The following is a 25,178-nucleotide window of genomic DNA, read 5'->3' as shown; positions in this document are numbered from 1 at the left end:
AAAAAATGTAGTTTCCTTTATCTTTTTGATATTAATTTTAAATTTGAAGCTAGGCTTATTCTTTATTCCTCCAAGCCTTGTCTTTAATTTTGTGTGTTATTGCACTGTAGGCCCTCAAAGCTGGACTGTATGGAAACTGCATTGACTTTTTTTTTTTTTTTAATTGCTGTTCTCGATTTGGCAAATCAGTGCCTTATTTGAAATATAAATGCTATGCAATAGATTCTGATCTTTAGGGGTCTGAGAACGGATCTAAGAAGCTTCCTTGGAACCATCACCAGGGCTTGAAAAATCTACCCCGAAACTGCTGGGAAGGGAGCGCGTTGCCACCTAGACCCCTGTAACCCCATTCTCTATCAGTCTTACGATTTAAACTACAAAACCCCTCAAATTTCTGTGAGTACATTGCAGTGAAAGCATTATTATTGTTATTATTATGAGGTTTTTTTTAACGATGGGCTAAGTTTGTTGTCTTCTCCACCGTGTTCCCCGGCCCTGACCTGGCTCCTTCTCGACGCATTGACCCGGTGTTGCTTTTGCTGCTTCGCCTTGCTGTGGCCAAGTAAGATTTCTCGCTAGTTCCCTGTTTCCCCAGAATGGCCGGGTTTCCTTCCACGCTTCCTGTGTTTCTTGGCAACGGCACTTGCAGAGCTGCTAGCAGATTTGCTTCGCTCTGCGCGGTTTTTGTTAAGTCGCTGCTGGCAATGCTACCTTTGCAGCTCTACAGTGAAACGTTTTGCAAAACGACCCAAAAAATCCCCTCCTGAAATGGTTTCTTGAGAGAGTTCACACTCCCAGACGTAAATGAAAGAGTAGATTTTTCAAGGCCTGGATCACGCACAGCCAAAACCATTGACCTAAGTAAATGTATGACTATATGCACATGACATTAAATGGAATCTGCTGAATTCTGCATTGTAGTGTCTGACTTACTGCATGAACTTGGCTGAACGTGGTGTCGTTGCTCACAGCGGAGCTGCGCCTTGTTGGAGCTCGCTCTCCTGAGCAGGCAGGGGCCTGGAGCACTGCTCGCAGCGTGGTCTGAAGCAGGGCACCGAGGGAATGGAGATGGGACAAAAATTGTGTGGCATCGGTGCCAGTGACTCTTTTCCAGAAGTTCTCCAGATATGGTAAATCTGATGGATCTTTATTTTCTAACAAAGTGTAGCAAAGGATGGTGTTCTCTTGGAGATTTTAAAGGTGTGCGTCCACCTTTTGAGCGTAATATTTTTGGGATGAGATCTCCGGCAGCTTCCTGGGACAAGCCTCTTCCTGGCCAGAGGCTGCACCACCACCTACATCATCCCTTTGCTGTGGGGCTCTGGCACAGGGATGCTCTGCGTGCCTCCCCTTTGGGCAGTGCAGCTTTCTTGGATTTGCATGGACCTTCACCCRTCAGAGAGGAGAGAGCAGCAAAGCAGAGCCGGGGCAGAGAAAAAGACTGAGAGCGGCCGTCTGCGTCCCTTCCCTCCTAGGCATACTTKGCGTAAGTCAGCAAAATTGTCGTCAGACGCAAATTCCAGGAAGCTGGAATTTGGAGGAAGGATCTCCACCAGATAAGACTGGGTACGTCTGCTTGAGATGGAGAAGGACCCTGGGAAAAGTCCCTTTGTCAAAGTTGGGGGAAACAGAGATCAAGATGTTTCCCAGAGGATGGACTTGAGAAGACGAGTGCCTGCATTTCAGATCCATCTCCGTGCAGCTTTTAGTCCTTCCATGTGAGGAAGGCTTAAGACCCTCTGGTAAAATACACCAGAGGAGAYGGCAGATTTTTGAGTAGCACAGAACAACCAAGGACAAGGATCCCTTTCCCTTAACTGTTCTGCAAACAGTAGTGTTTTGAGAACAAACTTTTCTAGGCTGGTTCGGCAAGTGTAGCTAGCAGGGGCCTAAAGCAGATAGATTAGCCGGCTTTCATGGTGCATTTGTACCTCCCTTTTGGGCTGTTTAATAAGGTCTTCGGCAGGGACATGCGGCCAGAAGAGAGGAAACCTTCATCAGATGTAGCTTGGCATTGCCATGCATCTTCTCTCTCCTTGTTGTCTTTAGGCACATCCTTAGCAAACGTTGGGAGCCATGCAGGCATCCCCCACTTTGATGCCAGAAAGCTTTTGCTGGCATCTCTGACCCTGGCATTTGTCACTGTAGGCTTGATGGCCATCAGTTGGCGTAGGTTAGGTCTCCAGTTATCAGCCAAAGCCGCTGGAGTTGGCTTGGCAAGGATCTGACCAGTTCCTCCAGTTTTGTGCTGTTGTTTTTCTCTCTTCAGGCCCAGGGAGCAATGAGGGATTTTTTCTCTACAGCTTTTTCCATAAGTGCTACTTGGCTGTTGCTCAGATCAGGTACTGTCCTGGTGCTGGTGACATGGCAGGTAAGTGGTGCACCTGTGAGACCTCTGCTGTGAAGTCACAGCTGAGCAGAAGATCCATCCAGGGCCCAGGAATGCTTCTAATTACCTCCGTTGTGGGTGGAGATGAGGGTGCTATTGTCACCAAAGTGTGTGTTCTCGACCAAACGCTTCTGCGTTGGAGCACCGCAGACTTTGGGTCAACAGGGCAGGACTTTTTCCAGCCAGTCTCATGGGCTGGTAGACACATGATCTTACAGTGTATGTCCATGGTGTAGCAGCTGGCTTGCCTCTTGAGTGCTCTGGGTTACTTTGGGTTGATGCGCTCTTTGGCCTAACTCATAGTTGCTCCTGCTGAGGCTTTGCCGCAGGTTGCTGCAGATGCTGGTGGTAGCAGTGTGACCYTGCAGCTCATCACGAGGTGCGCAAAGCACTGCAACGTTGTCCTCCAAATCAATGAAGTAGGTCTAGATTTCACTGCCTCTTCCTTGGAGCCTGCGGTGCAAGGCACAGGTTACTTCTGCATTGTGGGGAGTCTTCCACACGTGTTTCTGGTATGTTGAAGCCTCATGGGAATCACTGTAATTGCTGATYTTCTCTGGGGAGAAGGATATGCTACGAAATCTGTCACACATCTGTTTAGTTTTAGTTGATTTTGGTTCCTCTCAGCTTCTTCCCAGCCTAGGGTTGGGAATGGGCAGTACATATATACAATTCTGTAGCTTTGAGAAGTGACAACTTCTGTAGTTTTGGGTTTTTGTTGTTGTTGTTGTTGTTGTTGTTGTTAACACTTGCCCCAGTGCATCCCTGATGACCCGGTTTCTGCTGTTGAGAACAAGGACAGCATGGGCAGTTTTCCGTGCGTGCCCAACTGGGCCACCCATCAGCACCATCTTTACATGGAAGGTGCTGGCTTGTCCTCGCCTAGTGCTGAGGTCCCTTTATAGCTGGGCTTCTCGGTGTGTTTTAGCTGATGGAAAATCTTACCAGATGAAGGGGAAATCAAGTAGGACGCTTGGGTGTCACAAGAGCTCCCATCCCGTTGCTGGGAGCAGTTTTCGGCTCTGGAGCCCTTGTAGAAGCTGCTGTCACGGTGTTTCTCCAATGCAGCGTGTCATCTCCAAAAGGGCTGTTTGCAAACATAGGAGCATCGTGTCAAGTGGAGATGCTGGCATCCGTCCCGGAAAAGAGCTTCACACCCTGGCTGGCTATTTAGTACATGCACAAGGGCAGGTGCTTAAGGCTCTTGAAGGACATCATGGTCAGCACAGCTAGTGACTGCCACAGCCACCTCCTCTCTTCTATTTTTTATTCCATATTGAAGTTTTAAGTTTCAAATCTACTTGCAGAAGGCGGTCCTGGGCTTCGCTGACATATGCTTACATTTTTCTTAGATATATTTGAGCAGGTTTAAACCCAGCTGAGATCTTGGTGGAAAATCTGAATTGTTCCATATATTCCTGGAGGAAGAAGATGTTCCAGAAAGGAATCGCTGCCTATCTCAGCCTGAGAAAGATCTCATGTTACCGTCTGATTCCTCAGAGTCTGCTTGGAGTCGTCTGCTGCTCTGTGCCAACCCAGTTGTAGCAGAAAGATGGGAGGAGAGAGACCACCTGACCTGCTAGAACAACCCTAGAAACTGCTCAGCTTTGCTGATCTCTACACTGGTGTCCGAACACCTTCTGGTGAGTTGGGCTAGTTRGTGGGTTAGCTTGGCTTATTAAACATGCTCTCGGAAGCCGACAATTTAGCCACAGAATATGACTCTTTCCTGGACAGGAACAGTCTGCTGTTATTGGGTTCTGGCTCTGGTCTGAGACGTCTGAGAAGACCTGTAGCAAGTTTGTGTCATGGAAAACCCACAGCAGTGTTGATGCAAGGGGCTCTGCTCAGCACTCCGTGGCCTGTGTCGGGTGGTTTTGGTGCTCTGCAGAGCGCAGGCAATGCTGTCCTGGTGGAAGGWAGCTCTCCTGTTCTTTGGGCATGAGCATCAACCCAGAGCACAAGGGCACACATCCACCTGTGATGAGAAAAAAARTCATCCTGAAGATGGGAACCCACCCCACGTTTTAGCCCTTCACCCACCACGGTTAAATACAATTTGAGCATTTTCACGGGGAAAGGTCGTGGAGAAAAGTCATGTGCTGTGGTCTGATAAGTCACTCCACAGCGTGTCCTTCCTTGTCATATCCCCAACAGCCTTTTTTTTTTTTTTTTTTTTTTTGGCTGACTTTTCTGTGCTGAAACGTTATCTCTTGTTGTCAGGATCCTTCTGTATTTGTGCAAAACGAACTTTGGTCATTCTTTCATAAATGCGTTATGTAAGAGGGTTCACGGTGGCTTTCTCCTCCTTGTCACCAGGATCACAGGCTTGGCACATGTCTTGGGTCCATGTGAATGCCATTACCCACACAGAGAGCTGATGCTTGTTTCATTTTTCATGCAACTTTTTTTTTTTTCTTTGCTTCCTGGTGGAAAAAAAAATATCAGCCAGATTATGTGACCGATCTGTCCTCTTCTCAGCTATGTGTAGAGGAAGGCAACGCACCCAATGCCCTTCCCGCCCCTCCAGCCTCTTCGCTTCGCTTGTGCAGCTGTTTGCTGATGAGCTCAGCGGACAGGAGCGATGCTCGTCAGGCCTTCAGACCTACTCCACCCTGCCGGGAGCACAGTCCAAGGATGAGGTCCTGCAGCTGCTTAGGTGGAGCGGGTCCAAGGCCCTTCCAAGGCACATCTCTGTGCAGAAGCTGTCAAAAGGTGCTCAGCTCATAAATGTGTGGCCGTGYTCGGGGTGCAGCTCACACGCAGCCTGAGGTGGATCTGTGGGGTCTTGCTAGCCCTGAGCTGACCATCCGGGTCTCTCCTGGGTCCAGATATTCCCACCGAGCAGGATATTCCSAACAGCACAGACCTGCACAGGGGTGTTTTTCATCTCCTAAGGCAAAACAGATTGTTTTCAGACAGCGGCAGGGGCACTAAGTTTCTTCAGGTTAGCAGCAAGGAGATAACATATCAGAAAGTCTTATTTATCTCCACCAGCCGATCCAAAAATTGCTGAGTCTGAAGCAGATACTGAATATATGGCCTTGAAACAATAACTCAGGCCCCACGTGCTTGATGCTAGCTGAGATATTAACCCTTTGAAAGAGAGAAATGGTGCCAAAAGGAGAATGACCAAACTCCTTGTGACGTTTGGCTAATAGAAAGCTGATCGTGATAGAAAGYGGTGGAGGTGACTCCTCCTCAGGATCTCCCTGAAATACATGGGAGTTTGGGGAGCTGGAGGAAGTGGCAGCATGGGGCTCATGGGGTCTTCCATGCCTCCTGTTGCTAGCAAGGACAAGCAGCTGCCGTCCCAGAGCAGCTACCATCCTCATCCCCAAACGCCTAGCACACCAYGACTGACCAGTGCAATCCCAAAAAGGTTATTGTGGAGAGAGAGAGGCACCATCTAAAACCAACGTGTTGAAAAATCATACTTCCCATTTCGATAAAAACTATTGATCTCGTTCTTCTTATCTCGTGCAGTGCCTGACTCAGAGCACTGTATCTGTGATAAAGCCAGTTTTCAAGCCGTGAAGCGGTCCTTTAGACCTTAGGACACGCGTGGAAGCTCGGCTACGAACAGGCTAGAACGTGCTGAAGCCGTACGTTGCCCAGAATACAGCAATCTCTAATACAAGGTAAGCTTGCATAAGATTTCTTGGTACAAAACGTTGCTATTTTTGTTATCCTATCAGCATTTTAAGCACTTAGAAAAATACATGTGAATCTTGTGCAGGAATGTTTAAGGATGGTGCTCATACTGTTTGTCTGGATGAGTCGTTAGGCTGGGTGGACTTGCTAGGGGGAATTCAGCAATGCTCACAACTGCTTGATCTTATGGGGGAAACCATCTATAGGAAGCSTGGGTGAGCAGTCAGCTCAACTGGAGGTGTCATTTCTCATTGCCACCTTTCCAAAACCACAACTGYTCTTTCCAGCAGTTATCTTCTGCAGATCAGTTGTTTCCAGGACGTGGCACCTTTGGAGAACCACCTGCTGGCACAAATTGAAGGGAGAAGGTGCCAAGACTGGGGTCAACCCAGTCAACCCATGGGAAGACAGTAGTTACCTCAAGGAAAATTAGAGGCTCTGCCTCCCTCTTCCTTTTTCTAATGGCATGCTCATCCTTCCCCATTTCCATTCCTGTGATGCCATCATAGGATTGAATCCCAGACTGAATAAGTCTGGAGGCTCTTCTGGATAGAGGTGCCTTTCTCCAGGTACTTTACTGCCAATGCTGCTATAATCTGAGCAGGGGGAGATCAGGAGTCATTAGAATGATGCATCCAAAAAACCACAACTACTGTTTTTCATCACCTACCCTGGGTGTGATGTGCCCAACATCAGGCGGTTGGGGTTGTCCTCGCTGCCTGCCATGTGGTCTCCTTTCTCTGTTCACAGAGCCACCATGTGCGGAAGGTCCAAGTGCACCTTGTCCCTCCTGGAGGCGGTGCTCATTGTTTTCCTGACAATGATGACAGCGGCCACCGTGGTGCTCCTTGTCCTCCACTTTCTCCCTCGGGAAGGAGTCTCCACTGAAGGCAAGCTGGGATGCTTCAATCCCCCTCTCACATCTTGCTCCAGCTACTGGAAATCCRGAGGGTTTGCTGGGGTTGAGGGTGCTGCCCAAGGAGAAGTGGAAGTAGCCAAGWTCTAGTTCGAGCAGCCAAAGGGGCCAAAAAGTCTTTCTGGGGGTGGAGATCCCAGGCTGCTGYCCCTTGTGCAAAGGTACTGGCACAGAAAGCTCTGCCTTGGAACCCATACCAATATATTGATGCAGCAGGAAAAGGATGAATGGTCAGAAGGCACAGATTGCATTAAACATCACCCCAGGTACTCACCCTTCATGGGTGATACAACATACACATGGGGGTCCAGCTGCTGGGCCTTGATAGTTTATTTTCCCTTGAAGCATCCTGCTTTTTGGAAAGCTTGAAAATGTATTAAAAAAATCAAAACAGGTTATGGTGTTCCCAACTGAAACCCAGAGAGGTGAGGAAGCTCTCACCTAAGGGTCAATACTGCACTTTTGTTTCGTTCCTAGTTGCAGGATCACGTTGAGCTTGAGCAACAAGCTAGGTTAGTAGTGACTAAAATTAATGGGCTACAGGTCACGGGTGCAGTGTGTGTAGTCTTCCCTGGGGGTGTGATGTGTGCGGTCTTCTTGTACAACCACAGCCTGTGGCTTCTGACTCTTGTATGGTGGCCAAGCACAAGAGCACCTCTCCAGGATGTCTTTGGGAGGCCCTGATGCAGGAGGGGTCGGAGTCATCTCCCCTGTTTTAAATAACAGACCAAGGAAAGCCAGGCTGGGAAAACAGAGCATCCCATTAACCCACTACTCCATCTCTAAAAGCAGCTGGCGACGGATGACTAGGGAAGATTTTAAGAACAGGCAAAGCCCATAAATATTTTCCCACAGTGTTATCTTAGTCTGCATTAGTTTGTGGCTCTGGGACTTCCTGAGACAGAGACATTTCCTTTTTATTTATTTATTTTTTTTTAATTTAATATCCCTCGGTGAGTTCTTTTTTCCTTCCATGACTTTCTCCAGATATTTTGCTCATGCTGTAGGACTTCCACACATTTGGGAAGAGTGGGAGGAGACACAGTTTCCTCTGGGAGGCCTTTCCTGTGCTGTTGTATGGAAGTTGCTGAACTGCTGTGCCCTTTCTTGAGAACGGGGCACCAGGAAGTGTTGGATGCCCCAGGGATTTATACACTGACATAAGGATGTGCTCTGCTTGGATCTTTGGGCTTTTCCTGATGGTTTCTGACATGCTCCTACTTCCTTTCACTGCTGTTGGGCTGAAGTTTTCATGGGAGCTGCTGTTAAACCAGGGGATTTGTCTCCTGCATGGTAATGGTGAGCTCAGAGAATTCCATCTTCTKCAAAGTTAGGCTCCTCTTCTCCCTGCAGTGAATCACTACGCAATYCCCAGAGCCCGGCAACTCGGTCTTGTGACTCCCTCCGCAATTCTTCGTGGCTGGCTCGGCTACCCTGGACACCTCTAGCAGTGTCAGCAAACCTCGTCRCGTTGTCACGTGGGTAGACGTGACATGGTCTAGGTCATGTGCCAAAGGGCACGGGTTCAGAATTCTCCAGGTGATCTCACTCTCTGTGGGCCAGGATGGTCCCCTCCCGCCCTCCACTTCTTGTCTCTTATTGGGTTATTCATCCATCCCAGACCCTTCYCTCCTAACTCATCCTTGTGTAGCTTCTCTAGGAGCCTGTCATGAGGTTCATTTGGAAAGTAGATGGTATCAGCTGCATCTCCTTGTACATGTCTTGCTAAGTCCTCTGGGAGGCTGGTTAGGCATGCTTTGCTTAAAAAATAAATAAACGTATTAACTCTGTCCGTGCAAAATTCTGCTTGCTCATGTGTCCACTCATCTCTTCTTGCTCTAGATCCCAGCCAACCAACATCAACTCAGAACCCATCAACTGGTGAACCCATCAACTCAGGAAACTACGTGATAGGCGTAGGCCGAGCAGATTGCACAGGGCCCGTTGCAGAAATCCCTTTGGTATGTATGGAGAACTGAGTATAGGGTCTGTGAAATACCAGTTTTCATCATCATCTTCACATTCTCTGAAGAACTTTTGGCTTTCTTGACTTTTCACGTTCAGACATAATTCCCTTGATCCTCTGTCTAATCTATGCAGAAATGCACAGACAAATGATTATGTAGCTCAATATTTTGGCTATATTTGGCCTCATGGACCTCTTCTCTTTCAGATGGGTTTTGCCAACGCTGACCAGGTGGGTGGTGGGCTTCTCACACGACTCTACAGCCGAGCTTTCATTGTGGCAGAGCCCGATAACTCCAAACGAGTAGTGTTTGTCAGCGTGGACATAGGAATGGTATCTCAGAAACTGAGGCTGGAGGTAGGTGGATGGAAACAAGCAGTCTACACAGGTGACTTTATGTTGTCACCAGTATTACTGTTAATGCTGCAGGGATTACTAAATAATTACTAAATTACTAAATAACTAAATTACTAAATAATAGCATTACTAAATAATAGCATTACTAAATAATAGCAAATGTGCTAGCATGTTGTCTACTTTGCTTTGGTATCTCCTTGCTCCAGAGGCTTGAAGATGTGCTGTGTCCATACTGAGGCTACACTTTACCTGTCCTTTTTTCTTTCTGGAAACATTTGGGGACATGAAAGAGGGTTTGTGAGGTAACCTCCTTCTCCCTAGGTGCTCAGTGAMCTGCAGAGCAAGTATGGGGAGCTGTACCGCCAGGACAACGTCATTCTCAGTGGCACTCACACSCATTCAGGGCCTGCTGGCTATTTCCAGTACACCCTTTTCTGGATAACTAGCAAAGGACTAATCAAACCATCCCTTCAGGCACTCGTGAAAGGCATTGTAAAGGTTGGTGTTTCTGCTTCATTGAAATGAGATCCCCTAAACTCAGGGAAAGGCAAGGGAGAGATGTCTTCCTGACTRATGGAGCTCCTGCTGGGGTAGTCATCATAGCGTCTTCCATGCCATGATTTTAAAAATCCCACAAAGACAGTTGGTATTTACCAAAGCCTTAAATATTTCTTTTAAAGATTTAATTTTTTTCAAAATACTGATTATTTTTTATCGGTCATTCCTTTTTCTAGAAATTTAGACTGCTATAAGAAGAAAAAAAAAGAAAAATTAACACGATAAGATTGGGAATTGGGATGGAGGGAGAGAGAAGTAGAGAGGGGACTGGTAGATAGTCATGTATAGACCTCACAATTGATTCTCCTTCCCATGTAAGGGCTAATATTTTCTTCCTTCCTTCTTTCAGAGCATTGACATAGCACATGGGAACATGAAGACAGGAAGGATTTTTATAAAYAGAGGAACTGTAGAAAACAGCCAGATCAACAGGAGCCCTTACTCTTACCTCCAGAATCCAGCGTCTGAACGAAGCAGGTAAAAGCTCTTCCAATGGTAGAGAATCAGAGCCTGAAAGGGGCTCTCCGATCAGGTTTGTAACCCAGCCGTCATGGAGCAGATGTTTTTGCTCATCTATAAGTGGGTTCAAAACATGGACCTGAAGAGGATGGCATTGCCACCATCTTGGATGCTCAAGTGTCTCCTTCCTGCTAAAATGGCTTGTACAAATGGTAGAGTGGTGGTTGGGTGAGCTTCCTGCTCCCTCCAAACGTAGGAGYGCATTGGTTAAAGGTCTGACCTTGAAGAAGACATCATTGAAAGATGTTAGCGTTTGAGTAAGGAGGCATTAAAATGCTATCCTTTGTGCAGGAGGTAGTTTCAGCGAGAGGTCCACTTTCCAGTGGAGATGGGTGGCCAGAGAAGAGGCCAGGTGATCCAGAGAGGCAGGGCTTGATGTTAATGAGAGTCACTGTTCCCTGACTTTCAGCAGGTGTTTTCAGATGCTCCTCTCTGGTCTACCTGCGCTCTAGCAATAGCCTCTTGCTCACCGGTGGAGTTTTAATGAATCTGAGCACCACCACAACTATGGTGTTTAATGGGGTTTCCCTGCTTCACTGCTGCAGGTACTCATCCAACACAGACAAAGAAATGGTGTTGCTGAAGATGGTAGCTGGAAACGGACAGGAGCTGGGCCTTATCAGGTATTGGCTGCCAAAAGTAGCACGTTTCCCCCGCTCCTGAATCCCAGCAGCACCTGGTTCATCTCTAGCTTTCTGCTTGTGTCCTGGCCTCCTCTTAAAAGACAAGCTGCACTCAGATCCTTCATTGCCTTCTCTTCTCTTGATCTCTTGGTTATTTTCTTTTAAAGCCACATGTGCCCTGCAAATCATACGCTGTTCCTGGTGTTGAACATGATGTGCTGAGTTACTTTGTCCAAGAGGTAGCGTTTACAACACCTGTYCTATCAGGAGATCTGAACCCAAGCATTTGGCTGTTCAAAGTTTAGAGCTCAAGGCCAGGCAAGTGTAGCAACCCACTGCCACGAAGTCAAGTGCTTAATTTCCTCATTCAGAAACTACAAGTGAGGGTCTGACTGTGTTAAGAGGAGCAGTAACCAAGAGCAGCAAGTAGTGTTGTATTTATCTTCGTCTGATGTCACAACTAAGTAAGGAAAAAAATCAAGGGTCTTTCATGAGGCGTAAGTGCCGTGGAAGGGAGACACAGCTGCTTATGTTCAGCAGGCACAAGGGGCTATCATAGACCCTCCTTCCACCAGCTGCCACGCGCAGCAGTTCACCAAGTGCTGTTAGATAAACTCTGCCCTTTGAGAGGCTGAGCAATTGCTGAGCAGCTGAAAATGTGGGTTTGCATGTGGAGGGAGCTGCACAGCAACAATCTTAAATAGTGGGATCAACACAGTATTTCTGATCTTGAAGGCAGAGCCGTGGTGCACTTGGCATCCATTCACGGCTCTTCTCTCCCCTGTGCCATGCTAGTTTTGAACTTTCTCATTTGGGAAGGGAGAGGATGGGACAAACTGTCTGGCCTTGCTAATCCAGCCCTGGATATCCACAGTCCTGATTTTAGTACACAAAATAATGTTCTCCTTGGGCAATTACAAACATACTGATAGAATAATAGATTTCCTATACGTTCCTTCTCTGTTTTGTTTGTTTGTTTTGTTTTGTTGTTTTGGTTTCTGTTTTGTTTTTTTTCTGCAGTTGGTTTGCAGTCCATCCGGTCAGCATGAACAACACAAACCACCTGGTGAACAGTGACAACGTGGGCTATGCGTCCTACTTGTTTGAGCAGGAGAAGAACAAAGGGATGCTGCCAGGAGAGGTGYGAGCATTTTCAGGCTCCCAGAAAGTAATGGGGAGGAATGGGCACCTAAACAGATCGATTGGTGCCTTTGGCCTTTGCACCCTCTGCCTTATTTACTGTTTTTCTGCCTCTAGCAAAAAGAAATTGCAAGGTGTACTCATGGCTTTCCAAAACAACATATGAAAAGAGAATGTATCTCCAACTTTGAAACAGCTGCCCGTTCCCATTTTAATAGCCACATGCAGTTCATACCAAAGATGGAAACTAAAGAAAGTTTACTACTTGCCATYGTTTCTTTTTATGGTGAATTATCTACAAGCTTTTAGCAGGACTCCACTGCAGTGCATAGTTGTRGGTGCAAGTCAGTGCCAGCTGACCCAAAGCAGGCGTGGAAATGTTTGGAGGTTTTGGTATTTAGCTGCCTAGCCTGCTGGGCACRTTGCACCTAACAGCCTTGCAAGAGGACAGCTAAAGAGCTCATAATATATTTAAATAGCGAGTGTTGACGTGTGGTATCTATAAAATGAGAGCATCATCCAAGGGGGATGAATTCAGCCAGCGCTTGGTGAGTGTAACCAGCCTTACTTTATGAGTACTGCTTGGTGTCAACTCCTTCAGTCAGATGTTGTTGGTTCTCACCCTATAAATCTGTCAGAGGAAAAGCCTGGCAGGAGGAAAATCATGTGCTTGGTGCTATGTTGACCCCTTAGCATCTGGTCTGCAACATTAGGAGTGAGGAACGAGAGTGAATTGCTGCTGCCGAGCTGGGAGAGGTAGAAGAAACATTATCCAGAAACTAAAATGATGTGAATGTCACCCTTTGCCACCAGCAATGGTTCTTTTCTCCTCCCAGGCCCTTTAGAAATATATACCAATCAGCTGGCTATAATATCAGTCTTGGCGTTTTGTTGCATATTTTTAACCCTCAGGGAAAGATGCAGGTGATTATTTGCGATCACTGCAAGGCATTAAAACCCCCCTGCCTACATCTTTATTTGGCAGGGCTCTTTTGTTGCCGCTTTTGCATCCTCCAACCTGGGAGATGTGTCTCCCAACACCAAAGGCCCATTCTGCATAAACACAGGGGATTCATGTGATAACCCACAGAGCACCTGTCCTGTTGGTGGGGTAAGTAGATATTCTCGATCAACATTGAGTTTTGTGAAGGWGAAAACTTGTGCTGGAGGTGCAAGGTGGTGGATCCAGGTGGTGGATCACTCCGCAAGAGGAGGGCATGGAATAAATCATCTGTTCCTTAGATAGGTTCCTATTTCTGTAACTTACCCTATGTTGTCCTAGCACAGTCATCTTTCTGGTTGTTCACTCAAAGTCCAAATAAAATCAGAGGTTAATGTAGTGACTTCATGCGCCAAATTTTAGATAGCTCTCAGAAAGCCTCCTCCTTCCTCGGTTCTGAAAATCACTTGTTGCATTCACCCACGKCACCCTCACTTTGCAGTTATGTTCTTGATGTTAACAGATGACTGGAATTAAAAATGAGATTTCTTAACAGGCAAAGATGTGCATGGCCATGGGTCCTGGTACTGACATGTTTGACAGTACAAGAATTATAGGGCAAAATATCTACTTGAAAGCAAAGGTAAGTGATGTTTTTGCCATAAGAGTATGCACAGATGTGCTTATTTAAAAAAAAAAAAAGACATAATCCATTGAGCAAATGTCAGAGGAATCATGGGGGAAATGATGACACAGGCTGAAGACTCCTAGAAGAGCTCAGAGATGTCATCGCAAACCACTTGTTGGCTAAGTTTGCCATCGCATTCCTGAATTAATGCAAGCGTGAGCTAAACTGTGTTTGCTTAAACACGCTTGACAGATGGTCAACCCTACCACACTTTACCTTGCATTCATTCAGCTGGTGGGCTCCAACCTATTGGCTCACTTGTAAGTCTTTGGTCTTTCGGGCCAAACTTCACCACTCTTCAGCAGACCTGCATTACTTGAGGATTGTCAGCAGGAGGACGTGTCTGCCACAGTTTCAGGGAGGGCAGCTTGCAAGGCCTAGAAGAGATCCAGTAAAGGATCRGGCAGAAGGCTTGCTGATGGCTGATGCCTTTTGATTGCTGTTTCCGCTTCGTCAAGGATTTCCACCCTTTCCAGAGATTGCTCTGTGTTGGTAAGCTGTATTTCTCTGGCTTGCTGCCTTTAACACTGCTTACTCTATGCCTGTGCTTTAGGAGGTGTATGCAAGTGCTTCCCAGGAGATCACAGGACCGCTCAGCTCAGCACACCAATGGGTGAACATGAGCGATGTCTCCGTGACGCTAAAYGCCACACATGTGGTAAGGGCAGGAACTCCCATGGATATAGGCCTGGGATTTCTCGCCAAGGAAGAAATGTGATTTTTTTTACAGCAGCACATAATACACTGATGGCAACTTCTTTTAAAATATCTTCTTTTTTTCTTTTCTTTTTTTCCTTTTTTTTTTAAATTAAGGTTAAAACATGTAAACCAGCCTTAGGACACAGCTTTGCTGCTGGTACTATAGATGGAGTGGGGGCTTTCAATTTTACACAAGGTAATGTAGGGATGAAGCATCCATAGGGTACAAATGGGAGAGATATGGGTTGTCCCCCAAATAGAGTCAAACCCTCAGAGTTATTTGGAGAACATCAACAGTTGCTTGAAGCACGGGCTCCAGAGGGTGTGATCTTCTGCTGCACTTGCAAGTGTGTCCATGTTTGCCGAAAGTTTATAGGCAAGGATATGACTATGCTTTGAAGGATGGAGGGGAGAAGGAGAAAGAGACAACCTTGAGGCAGTCTCTACAATTTCTTCTCACTACCCAGATGCTGCCAAGTGTGGAGCTAGTGTTGCTCAGATGGGCTAAACTTGGTCATTTCAAACCCCCTTGGAAAAGAAGCCCAGAACCTGCTGAGAAATATCCTATCCCAGATAAGGAGGGAATGCTTAGCTGAGAAGACTTCTGCCCAGTAGCTGCCGTGGGAACTGAAGGATGGAAATGTTTTTCCCTTCAGGTGCAGTAGAAGGAGATCCGTTCTGGGACACCATCCGGGACCAGCTGCTGGGAAAGCCATCCAACGAAACACAAGCGTGCCACGACCCCAAGCCAATACTCTTTAGCACTGGTGAGGTAAGGATACACTGTTGTGCATGTTGATATTTGTCCTTGCCAAACTTACCCCAAATCCTACTTTTAACCTTAAAATGAACCTGCAGTTCATTTGGCTTCAAGGCAAATGTAATGTCCTGCAGAGAGTAAGGTCTTTGTGTCCAAGGTCTTCTAGAGCAATTAGGCAATGCCATCTGGATGAGGCATTTCCTTGTTACTCCTTTCATCAGCCTCTTTAAAAGCTTTCTTAGTGCCGCATCCTTTTCAATGGGTTCCTTGGCTCATCTTGCATTTGGCTCATCTTGGGTTCATCATTGGCTTCATMTTGGGTTCATGATTGGGTTCCTTGGCTCATCTCGCACTTGGCTCCAGTGCAGAGTATCCTGCAATCCCAGCTTCTCCATTGGGATTGGTGCCGTTGAGAATAAATTAGATTTTATTCTTATTGCTGTATCACTTTCAAGTAGCCTTTTATAGATGCCATGGCAGGCCTCCTGCTTCTAATCCATTTGACAAAATTTTAACTTTTGTTTTATGCCCCTGGCAAGTTGCTCCTCAGAAATCTTTCCATCTTTTCTCTAGTAGGATTTGTAATTAGTTTGCAAGAGCCATATCACTCTCAAATTGCTGGTGGTCTTAGTTTCCTTTTATCTCCTTCCCATGTAGGTGAGGAGTTTCTCCTCAGGGAATTTCTGTTCTTAGGTGCTACCTTAACYTTATTCACCTGTTCTGCTGCACAAAAGCTTTTGCCTCTCCCACAGTACTTACGCATGTCTCCCCTTAATTGTGGGTGATGAACAAGCAATATCTTGTGATATAGGATGTAATTTCTTTTTCATGATTGTCTGTAGTATGCAAAGCACTTTTATTTGTTTGATTTAAGTTATGGAAAAGAAAATGCTCCAGCTGTCTGTCTTTCTCTTGTGCTGTGAAACTCATAGGCATGTTCTTTTCTCACCTTAGATGACTCGACCTCACCCATGGCACCCTGACATCGTAGATGTTCAGCTTGCTACCATCGGGTCGCTGGCAATTGTTGCTGTTCCTGGAGAGCTTACGTATGTATTTGTGGGCTTGCTCTATGTATCGCAGGTGGCACATTGCATTCACCCACCCCTGCTGTACTTTTGTGTGTGGGTGTATAATCCAGCGTAGCAGAGAGATTAAGAATTGTCCCCCGTGTATGGTAGCTCTGTAAGCMCTACACATGTATGTCCACTGCATATAGTCCCTTGCAGAGCATCTCCTCGGGGTACCTGGGGTTTCCCAGTTCCTTCTTCTGACTGGGATATATGAAATGTCTTGATGTGTTTTGTTTGAACTCGCAACTGAGAAGACCCAAGTGCCAACAACTTGCTGGTGGCCTCCCTCCTGCTCTGCTCTGATGCCAATGTAAAGCTAACCTGGACTTCAAGTATTCAGACACCCCAAGAAAAGCTCAGATAAATAATCACAAATTTGGACTTAAAAAGAAAAAAGAATTCCTTGTTTAACCCCTTCTGTGTATTCTGCTTTCCTGGAGATTGACATTATTCCCTTAATACCTCTAGGACCATGTCTGGGCGTAGACTACGGGAAGCTGTTAGAAGTGTAAGTAGTTGAGGAAGAAGTTTCTCATGAGAGCAGTACACCTGGAACTTCTCATTCCTTGATTATGCTGGGTCTTTTTTCCCTCTTGTCTCCTCCCTGTTGGGATCCTGCATCTCACATCTTAGAGAGGTTTTTCTTTCTCACAGTTGTTTCATGCATATTTGTGCATGCACTCCCTGACACGCAAGAAAGATGAACATCCTCCCCCTAAAGAAGCAAACCTACCAGRTTTCAGCCCGTTAAGTCAACACAAAAAATAAACAACTGAAATCCCAGGGTAACTGATGCCAACAGATGTTTTGTCTCTGAAGCCTCTGTGGTGCTCCTGCAACATGAGAACATCTGGAAAGAAAAATGCTTATATATATATCCATATATATATACACACATATATACACACACACATATATATACACACACACACACATATATATACATATATACACACACATGTACATAGATACATAAATATATGCATACACACACACACACATATATAGATATATAGATAGGGACAGCAGGCATGATTAAGAAAGTATTCAGACCACAACTGAAAACAAGAGAAATCAGTCTGCTGAATGAATATATGTATATACACACACATACATATATAAAAAATATATATAAAATATATATTATATATATATAAATATATGCATACACACACACAYAYAYAKATATMTAKATATMTRTRTRTGTGTGTGTGTATGCATATATTTATATATATATAATATATATTTTATATATATTTTTTATATATGTATGTGTGTGTATATACATATATTCATTCAGCAGACTGATTTCTCTTGTTTTCAGTTGTGGTCTGAATACTTTCTTGATCATGYCTGCTGTCCCTATAATTCTCCCAACATGTTACAGCGCTTTGGTTTTTAGGAGAATACAGATATTAGACTTCAAAAGAAAATGTATTCAGTTGGTTGCATTTACGGGGTGGGTAGCATAATTTATTCTGTCTCTCTGTAGGGAGTTGTGTTGCTCTTTAACATCTTGATTTCCATTCAGTGTCAATACAGGGCAAATTACATTTGTAGGGCTGTTTTAGTGAATCTCTCCCTCCCATCACTYTGTCTTGGTAAATATATAATTGTGCCTTAAGCAGTTAGTGCAAGAAGAGTTATTTAATTATTTTCTTAGGAATTTGAGTCTCATGGAACATCGGGGATGAATGTTGTAATTGCAGGCCTGTGCAATGTCTACACCCACTACATCACCACCTATGAAGAATACCAGGTAAACAAAATTGCCTATCACATTTCACTATATGGGATGATACTGGAGTGTAATTATGCACACAMACAGTAGTTTTTCTGTGCCACTAAAATCTGAAAAAAAAGATTATGAGAGTCTTAGATAGAAATCCCTACTTGTTTATCCTAGCCCAGGTGAAATAGCGTAAGTGTCAATGTGGTTTCCATTGCTGAGGACAATTTCTGGATAGCTCTGTATGGAATTGGTCAGATATGCTGAAGGAAGATTTTCTGGGTCTTTTTAATGTTAGAAAATGACTTGGATGAGTTAGAAATTTCTGCAAGTTGGGGAAATTGCCAAAAGAAATGTCTAGGGCTGTAGGACCATGAGGTGAATCTGCACTGACATGCTGCTACGGACAAGGCAGCAATATGGCTTGTAAGCCTCAAGAARTAATTTAATGGTTCTGAAAGAATGTGGCAGATACTATGCTGTAAGAAAGCCATGGACCTTTTGGGGATGGATCCCAAAAGCTCAGAAATCCCTGCCAGGGAGGGAAGGCTGGAAGAACTGGGTGGTTCTGCACTAGAAGCTGGAGGGTAGTAGTCCATCATAAAATACTAAGGAAATACAAAGCTATCAGAAATGGAGGAGTGATAACTTGTCTTCCTTTTTTTCTGTGGTGGATAGAAGAAGGAAGAAAGACCTTAAACTGAGCAGCAATACTTAGGTGAACTGTTAGGCTGTCTTCCGGGCAGTAAAGGGGTTGAGATACTGGAGATGAATCACTGGGGAGGTGTACATCTCTGTCACAGATGATTTTCTACACTCATTAAATACYCCGCTGCAGGTACAGTGCTCATCTCATCTTTGGGGAGTAGAATGAACCTTATAAATTGCCCAAAACACCTTCAAACCCTCCTTTTTCAATTTTATCCCTTTCCAGGCTCAAAGATACGAGGCAGCGTCAACTATTTATGGGCCACACACCCTTTCAGCTTATATGCAGCTGTACAGAGGACTGGCAAAAGCTATTGCTACGGTAATTAAAACTTTCTGCATGATGCTAAAAGCTTTCAAATCCTGTAAAAGGTGATGAATATACYTGTTCTTCAGTGAGGCTGTGAAATATTACACTTTTATTTCTTGTAAGTAGCCCCTTTGAGACATCCTCACATGAAATGATATGGAACTCCTACAATGAGATCCTTGTATCATGCGGATTCTGCAAATTTTTGATACAAAATTTAGACTATAGTTGCCTACAATGATTGAGGCTTCCACATCACTAAATTTTAGCATGACCTAACATTGCTGCTTTTCCACCAAGAGAAAAAAATCGGCCACGTTTGCCCTGTACATGGCAATATTTGTTACCATTGCAGCCATGGACTACATCATATCTGTGGGTGGGAGCTGTCTGCCATAGGATATTTGGGCAAGTGCCTTGAGGAGATCTCAACAACAGGGTACCTGGTGTCCAGCCAGGATTTTTTCTGGGCAAGCAGCACAAGCAGCGATCTTCTCACCCTGCTTTTACATTCCCTTCATTATTTTGGTTTATAAAGCGATTTAAGCACTGGTCTGATTTATCTGTTGCCATCAGCAGTGTTGTATTGTAAGTGTGTGTTTCATCTCCCAGAATACAGTTCAGGATTTGCCAAGTGGTCCAGAGCCCCCACTTTTCAACGTAACTAGTCTGACCTTGGTGCCTGCTGTCGTTGCTGATAGGACACCCTCGAACAAAGCGTTTGGGGATGTGCTTCAAGAAGTGAGACCAGAGTATCGAGTGGTGAGAGCTCAAGGATATTTGCTAGCTCTTGTTTAGTAAAACCTGTTTAAATTCGAGCTCATCTTCCTAAAGTTCCTCTTTTCTAAAGGACTGTGCGGGGTCTCAAATCGGGAAGATGTCATTGCTCTTAGTGGACTTGCACCATGCTTGAAAAGACAGACTTGACATGTAGAAGATGAACTATGTAAAAACCCCGGTTGTCCTCTGCTGTCTCTTTTGCTTTCAGTACTTTCCATGCATGAATAAGGTCAAAGAGTCCTCTTCAATTTTAAAAGCTGTTTCAAAATGCTTCTCTACTTCCTCACTTTTTAATAATGAATCACACTCATCCCTTGACTGTGAAGCTTGCAGATGAACAAGATTTACCCCCAGCACAGCATAGGGATAACCCCGCTAGTAACTTGATGAAGCATCAGTATCATTAAGGCTCTGTTTTCACATGAAACTCTAGTTGATGATTAAATGATTTCTTTACAAGGAGAAATTGGGTCACCTCTGATGTCTCCCAGATAGAATGGAAATGGGAAGAAATGTCAGAAAGTGTTTACTGTTTTCAACACTTAATAATTTAGATATTTAGATAAGGTGTTCAGAGCATTGGCTCTCATCTCATTGGCCTGACTCCAGGAGAGAGCTTGCAAGAACGCAGAGGTGTCTCCTATTTTTAGTCTCATTTATTTCCTTCCCTTCTTTACGAGGAAACTTTATGTGATACCATGTGGAATTCCTCTGGCAAGTAGTGGCAAGTAGGACAAGTGGAATGACATTGGGCAGCATGCAGATTCAGGATATTTTCTGAGGAATAACAACTTTACTGTGAGGATGACAGAGCATTGGAACAGGCTGCCCAGAGAGGTTATGAAGTCTCCTTCTTTGGGGATCTTTAAAACCTGCCTGGATGCCACCCTGTGCTCTGGGTGTCCCTGCTGGAGCAAGGCAGTTGGACTAGATGATCTCTATAGGTACCTTCCAACCTCAACCATTCTGTGATTCTGTGAAATCATATATACACAAAAATAATCTCTTACCAATGGCTYCTGCAAAGGACATTTTTAATGTACAAAATACCCCTCCATCTTTAAATTAAATATTAATATTCCCACAGGGAGAAGTTGCTGAAGTAACTTTTGTGAGTGCAAATCCAAGGAACTCTGCGGAGAATGTGGTAAATAGAATGCAGCAATGCTAGAATTGGGGCTTTTATGGGCTGGTTAATTTTTACTTACTGCCGCTGCCTTATATGTTAAATTCACACATCCACAATGTTTTTGGAGCAAAACCCTTATTTTAGACATACGTCTGTTTGTTAAAAATCATTTTGTCCTGTATTGGACATATCAAATGTAAAAAGTCAGATGTAGGTCATTCATGATGTCTTCACACTGCTCAGGATGAAGTTACCTGTATAATTCATCAATATAGATGCCTTTATACTGATTAAAGTACGTTTTTGTAGGAGTAAGAAAAGGCTCCTGTCTTCATGTTGTCAGCCTGGCATATGATTTTATTGAAACAAAGATGATGGGAAAAGTACAAAATTCATCTCTTCAGTCATCTTGGATAGAAATGGATGGCAAATGTCTTGTTTGCCTGTGCTCTTTGATCTTTTTAATGACCAGGCCCCCNTTTTTTTTTTTTAAATTTTTTTGACTCCATTTCATTTACAAATTTGAAGTTGCGCTTTGCAGGAAACACATGCATTTTTTTTGCTAAAGATGTCAATTACTTTGCCAGTAAAATTGCAGGTGTTTAGGCTGTCCTCCAGTTTCAACGAAGCACTGGAGAGAGAACACGCCTGTCCCTTCCGAGTTTAATGACTTCTCTTATTTTTATCTCAGACAGAACACAACTTCCTGACGGTAGAGAGATATATCAACAGTTCTGGGAGCTGGAGCGTAGTCCACAACGATGCCTCCTGGGACACCAGGTGAGTGACTCACAGTACCCTCACCAAATCTCACTCTTGCACAAACTCCCTGGAGTCATTTGAATTTAGCACAACGTGCTCCCTCTCAGATCTTCAAACTGCAGGCTCGTCTTAACCCTGGAGATGCTGCTTTCTGGGGACAGACCAGTCTACTTTGGTGCAGTTACTGTGTCCAGAGTAATTTGCCATCAGATAATTACGTTTTGCTCGCAAAGTGACTTCTAGAGAGTTAAAAGTTCGTTTCAAGACTMGAGTCAGTAGATCACAAGAAATGGGAACTATGAAATGTTCAGGAAACAGAAGGATTTTTATAGGAACATGCTGGCTAGCTTTGCTCTACATCACAAAGTATATAYGGTAGATATTTTAAAAGACATTCAAAAGAATAAAGTTAACATTGGAGACGTCCAGCATAAGGGAAAAGATTCATAAAGCAGCAAAGCTTGTATCACCTTTTCTCAAGTTTTTCTTTTGTTTGAAGAAAAATGGACATTTGCCTACCTGTCTCTCTAACCTCTCTGTAAGAGAATGCCCTCCTGGAAAACATCTGTTTTGGGGATCTTCTCACCATGCAACATCCTAGGGCAAATAGATATCCTCAAAGATCAAAGAGGCCACGTCCATGGTAGCTTCAGCTCATCAGGGAGGTCTCTCATTCATTCATTTATTTATTTATTTATTTATTTATTTATTTATTTATTTATTTATTTATTTTAACCCATTGCTCTCTATATCTCTTCTGGTAGCCAGAACTCCCAGGATCTCTCACTGACACGCTCTATAATGTAATGCAATTAAATGTGCTTTGAGCAGGCTGCCTGTTTCTGTGAAATAGAAGCTAATGTATTTCTATCCTTGACAAATTCCTTCTCAAACACTTCTGCGGATAGGAGGAATTATTTTTCCTTGTCTAAAGGGACTTACCAGAAGGCAAAGAAATGCAAATAGCRGTATTTTCCTTCCTGATGCCCCATGAAGGCAGAAAACAATACACGAAAGTAGAAATAGTTTGTAATTAGTGAAAACAGTGAACTTTAGTTTTGAAAGCAATGTGATAGTCATGAGGAGCATACAACATCCTTACATGACATCAGTAAAGACAGATGGTGGTGCTATGTGCTTTTTTGTTTGGTTAGTTGTTGTTTTTATTCATTCCATGAAAACTAAAATTTGATCCCACCGACTTGTGGATTAAAATAGGAGAGCAAAAGTGAACACCTTATTCATTAGTTTAGTGTTACAGAGCATTAATTAGCTTATAGACACTTCTGCAAAATGCATGTTTTAAGAGGTCAAAAGGTAGGGAGGTTTACTGAAGGAAGAGCTGCTTTCAGGACATGAGATCTCTGCTCTCTGTGCTTTGACTTGCACTCACCCCGCCACAGAGATAAGCTCCCTTTGGGTCCTGCTTTTGCTGGGTGCTCTTTTGATGTCTGCAGGGAGAAGGGTTGGATCCATCTCGAGTCTGGGGTGGAAGCATGGGTTATAAGCTGAAACAGCTTCCTTGTAGCCATATAGGAGGTTGATTTAAGAGGTTGAATCTAGTTAGARGAGAGAAGAATTTGGCAGGCCTGCCTTTAGCAAACAGTGAACAAAGATTAAGTGTGTTTCAATCCCTGTGAGCTCCTCTTGCATGAAGACTCTTCTTCAGCTATGTTCTGAATCCCAGAGCAGGGATCCTGGTTCACTGAGCTCCCATTAATATTTCTTGGACCATTCATTTCTATGTAGCAAAAGGAAAGAGCTAATAATGCCGTTTTTAAAATATATTATGATTTCCTATTTCCCACTGCGGGCTGTGAAAGTGGTGAATCATCACTGAGCTCTTCTGCTGCAGCCTTTCACTATTAGACTCAAAAAAAAAAAAAAAAAAAAAAAAAAAAAAGAGCAGATTCAACTTTTTTCATTATCCCAAGAGTTGCTCTCTGATGACTGGGAAAAAAAAAAAACAACCCTCACCACCACATGGTGGGATGTTTTCGTCTTGCTGGCTATAGCCCTGAGTTTGAGCAGAAGTGCTTGATCCTTCTCTGACCTGGAGTTCCCTCCTAAAATGAAGAAAATATCTAGCAATTTCTGACGTGGGAATAAGTAAATTTCCACTGTRTTATTTCAGTAGCTTCTGTCTTCCAATAGACCTACATTTCTTTTGGGGCCTACTGGGGTAGAGAGATGGTATGAAGTGTGTGCTGCTGTTTGTTTGCCTCTTCAGAAAACATCTGCCATCTGTTGGTTGGTTTGTGGGTTTTTTTGTTTGTTTGTTTTTATTTTTCTCTCAGGTGCTTCAATTTCTCRAAAACTTGCTTAAAAGTTACCAAATGAGCCTATAAAAGGTGAAAATCTGTCAAGGAAATGACTGAGCCAAAAAYTGTTAATTTTTTTCAATAACCTTCAACTGTGTACATAAACACATGGTTCCCCACTTCTACTTTTCAGGGAAGACTAAGCTGGTGAATGTTGCTCTTGGGATAATGGTGTATGGGGTTTATGATATGGAGTTAGTAAAACAATAATGCTTTGGTAGAAATATTTTCTACCTACAGAAAACCATTTCTGCTATTTCTCTCTAACCAACGACTTGTTCTGCAGTGTTTGATATGTCTCAAACTCTTCTGTGCTTTTAGTTATTTGTTGATTATTACTGCTCTAATAACTTGAGTATATGTCAAGAAAAGTTTATTAAAAGAAAATCTTAAGATACACTCAACTTGAGTTAATTCCTCTTCCTTGACTTAGATTAGTCAGCCTGAGCTCTTGAGCTGTTTCAACAAATGAAAGTGGATTTTCTTGTTGACTCTTGTTCTCCATTTCTGTTAGATTTTACTGGACCAAAGGATTACTTGGTCAGAGCAACGCAACAGTTGAATGGCATATCCCCAGCACCACGGAGCCAGGCACCTACAGAATACGATACTTCGGACACTACAAGAAAATACCACTTTTCCGTCCCGCTGTCTATTATGCATTTGAAGGCACATCTTCASCGTTCAAAATCATAAATCTATAGGTGATCTCCTTTATTAGAAGGATTCTTTTTTTCCCTTAAAATAGCTCATTTAATATCTGTAGTGTTCAAAGTCACTCTTGGGAGCTGTTCTTCCAGTGTTTGTCACTTCTCATGTGAGGAGGAACTTCTTCACGGTGAGGGTGCCAGAGCAGTGGAACAGGCTGCCCAGGGAGGYTGTGGAGTCTCCTTCTCTGGAGGTCTTSAAAACCCGCCTGGATGCCACCCTGTGCCACATRCTCTAGRTGTGCCTGCTTGAGCAGGGGGGTTGGACTGGATGATCTCTAGAGCTCCCTTCCAACCTCAACCATCCTGTGATTCTGTGATTTGTGTCACTTTTGTCCCCCAAGTGCTGCTTATTGTTCCAACCAACAGTTCAACTCAAGTAGTTTGATAAATTTTCATTTGAATTGTTCTCATCCTGGGCTATTCCCCTTGTGGTTGATCGTTATTGTA

The 25,178-nt window shown here is 44.1% G+C and overlaps 1 protein-coding gene across 1 annotated transcript; it reads left to right on the top strand.

The window, feature by feature from the left end:
* Nucleotides 1-5,966: 5,966 nt before the first annotated feature.
* Nucleotides 5,967-24,886, top strand: ASAH2 (N-acylsphingosine amidohydrolase 2). Its single transcript, XM_026040668.1, has 21 exons — nt 5,967-6,030; nt 6,794-6,933; nt 8,802-8,920; nt 9,133-9,282; nt 9,604-9,780; nt 10,190-10,317; nt 10,905-10,982; nt 12,003-12,123; nt 13,108-13,233; nt 13,619-13,705; nt 14,304-14,408; nt 14,564-14,645; nt 15,106-15,221; nt 16,164-16,258; nt 16,751-16,790; nt 17,946-18,041; nt 18,946-19,041; nt 19,642-19,791; nt 20,897-20,956; nt 21,630-21,718; nt 24,536-24,886. Exons 2-21 carry the CDS (start codon nt 6,801-6,803, stop codon nt 24,723-24,725), a joined length of 2,238 nt encoding a protein of 745 aa, XP_025896453.1. The 5' UTR covers nt 5,967-6,030; nt 6,794-6,800; the 3' UTR covers nt 24,726-24,886.
* Nucleotides 24,887-25,178: the final 292 nt, after the last annotated feature.

This window comes from Nothoprocta perdicaria, unplaced genomic scaffold (genome assembly GCF_003342845.1).
Source record: "Nothoprocta perdicaria isolate Ctin4 unplaced genomic scaffold, notPer1 scaffold_260, whole genome shotgun sequence".
Taxonomy (NCBI): Eukaryota; Metazoa; Chordata; class Aves; order Tinamiformes; family Tinamidae; genus Nothoprocta; species Nothoprocta perdicaria.
This window is presented reverse-complemented; position numbering and strand designations above follow the sequence as displayed.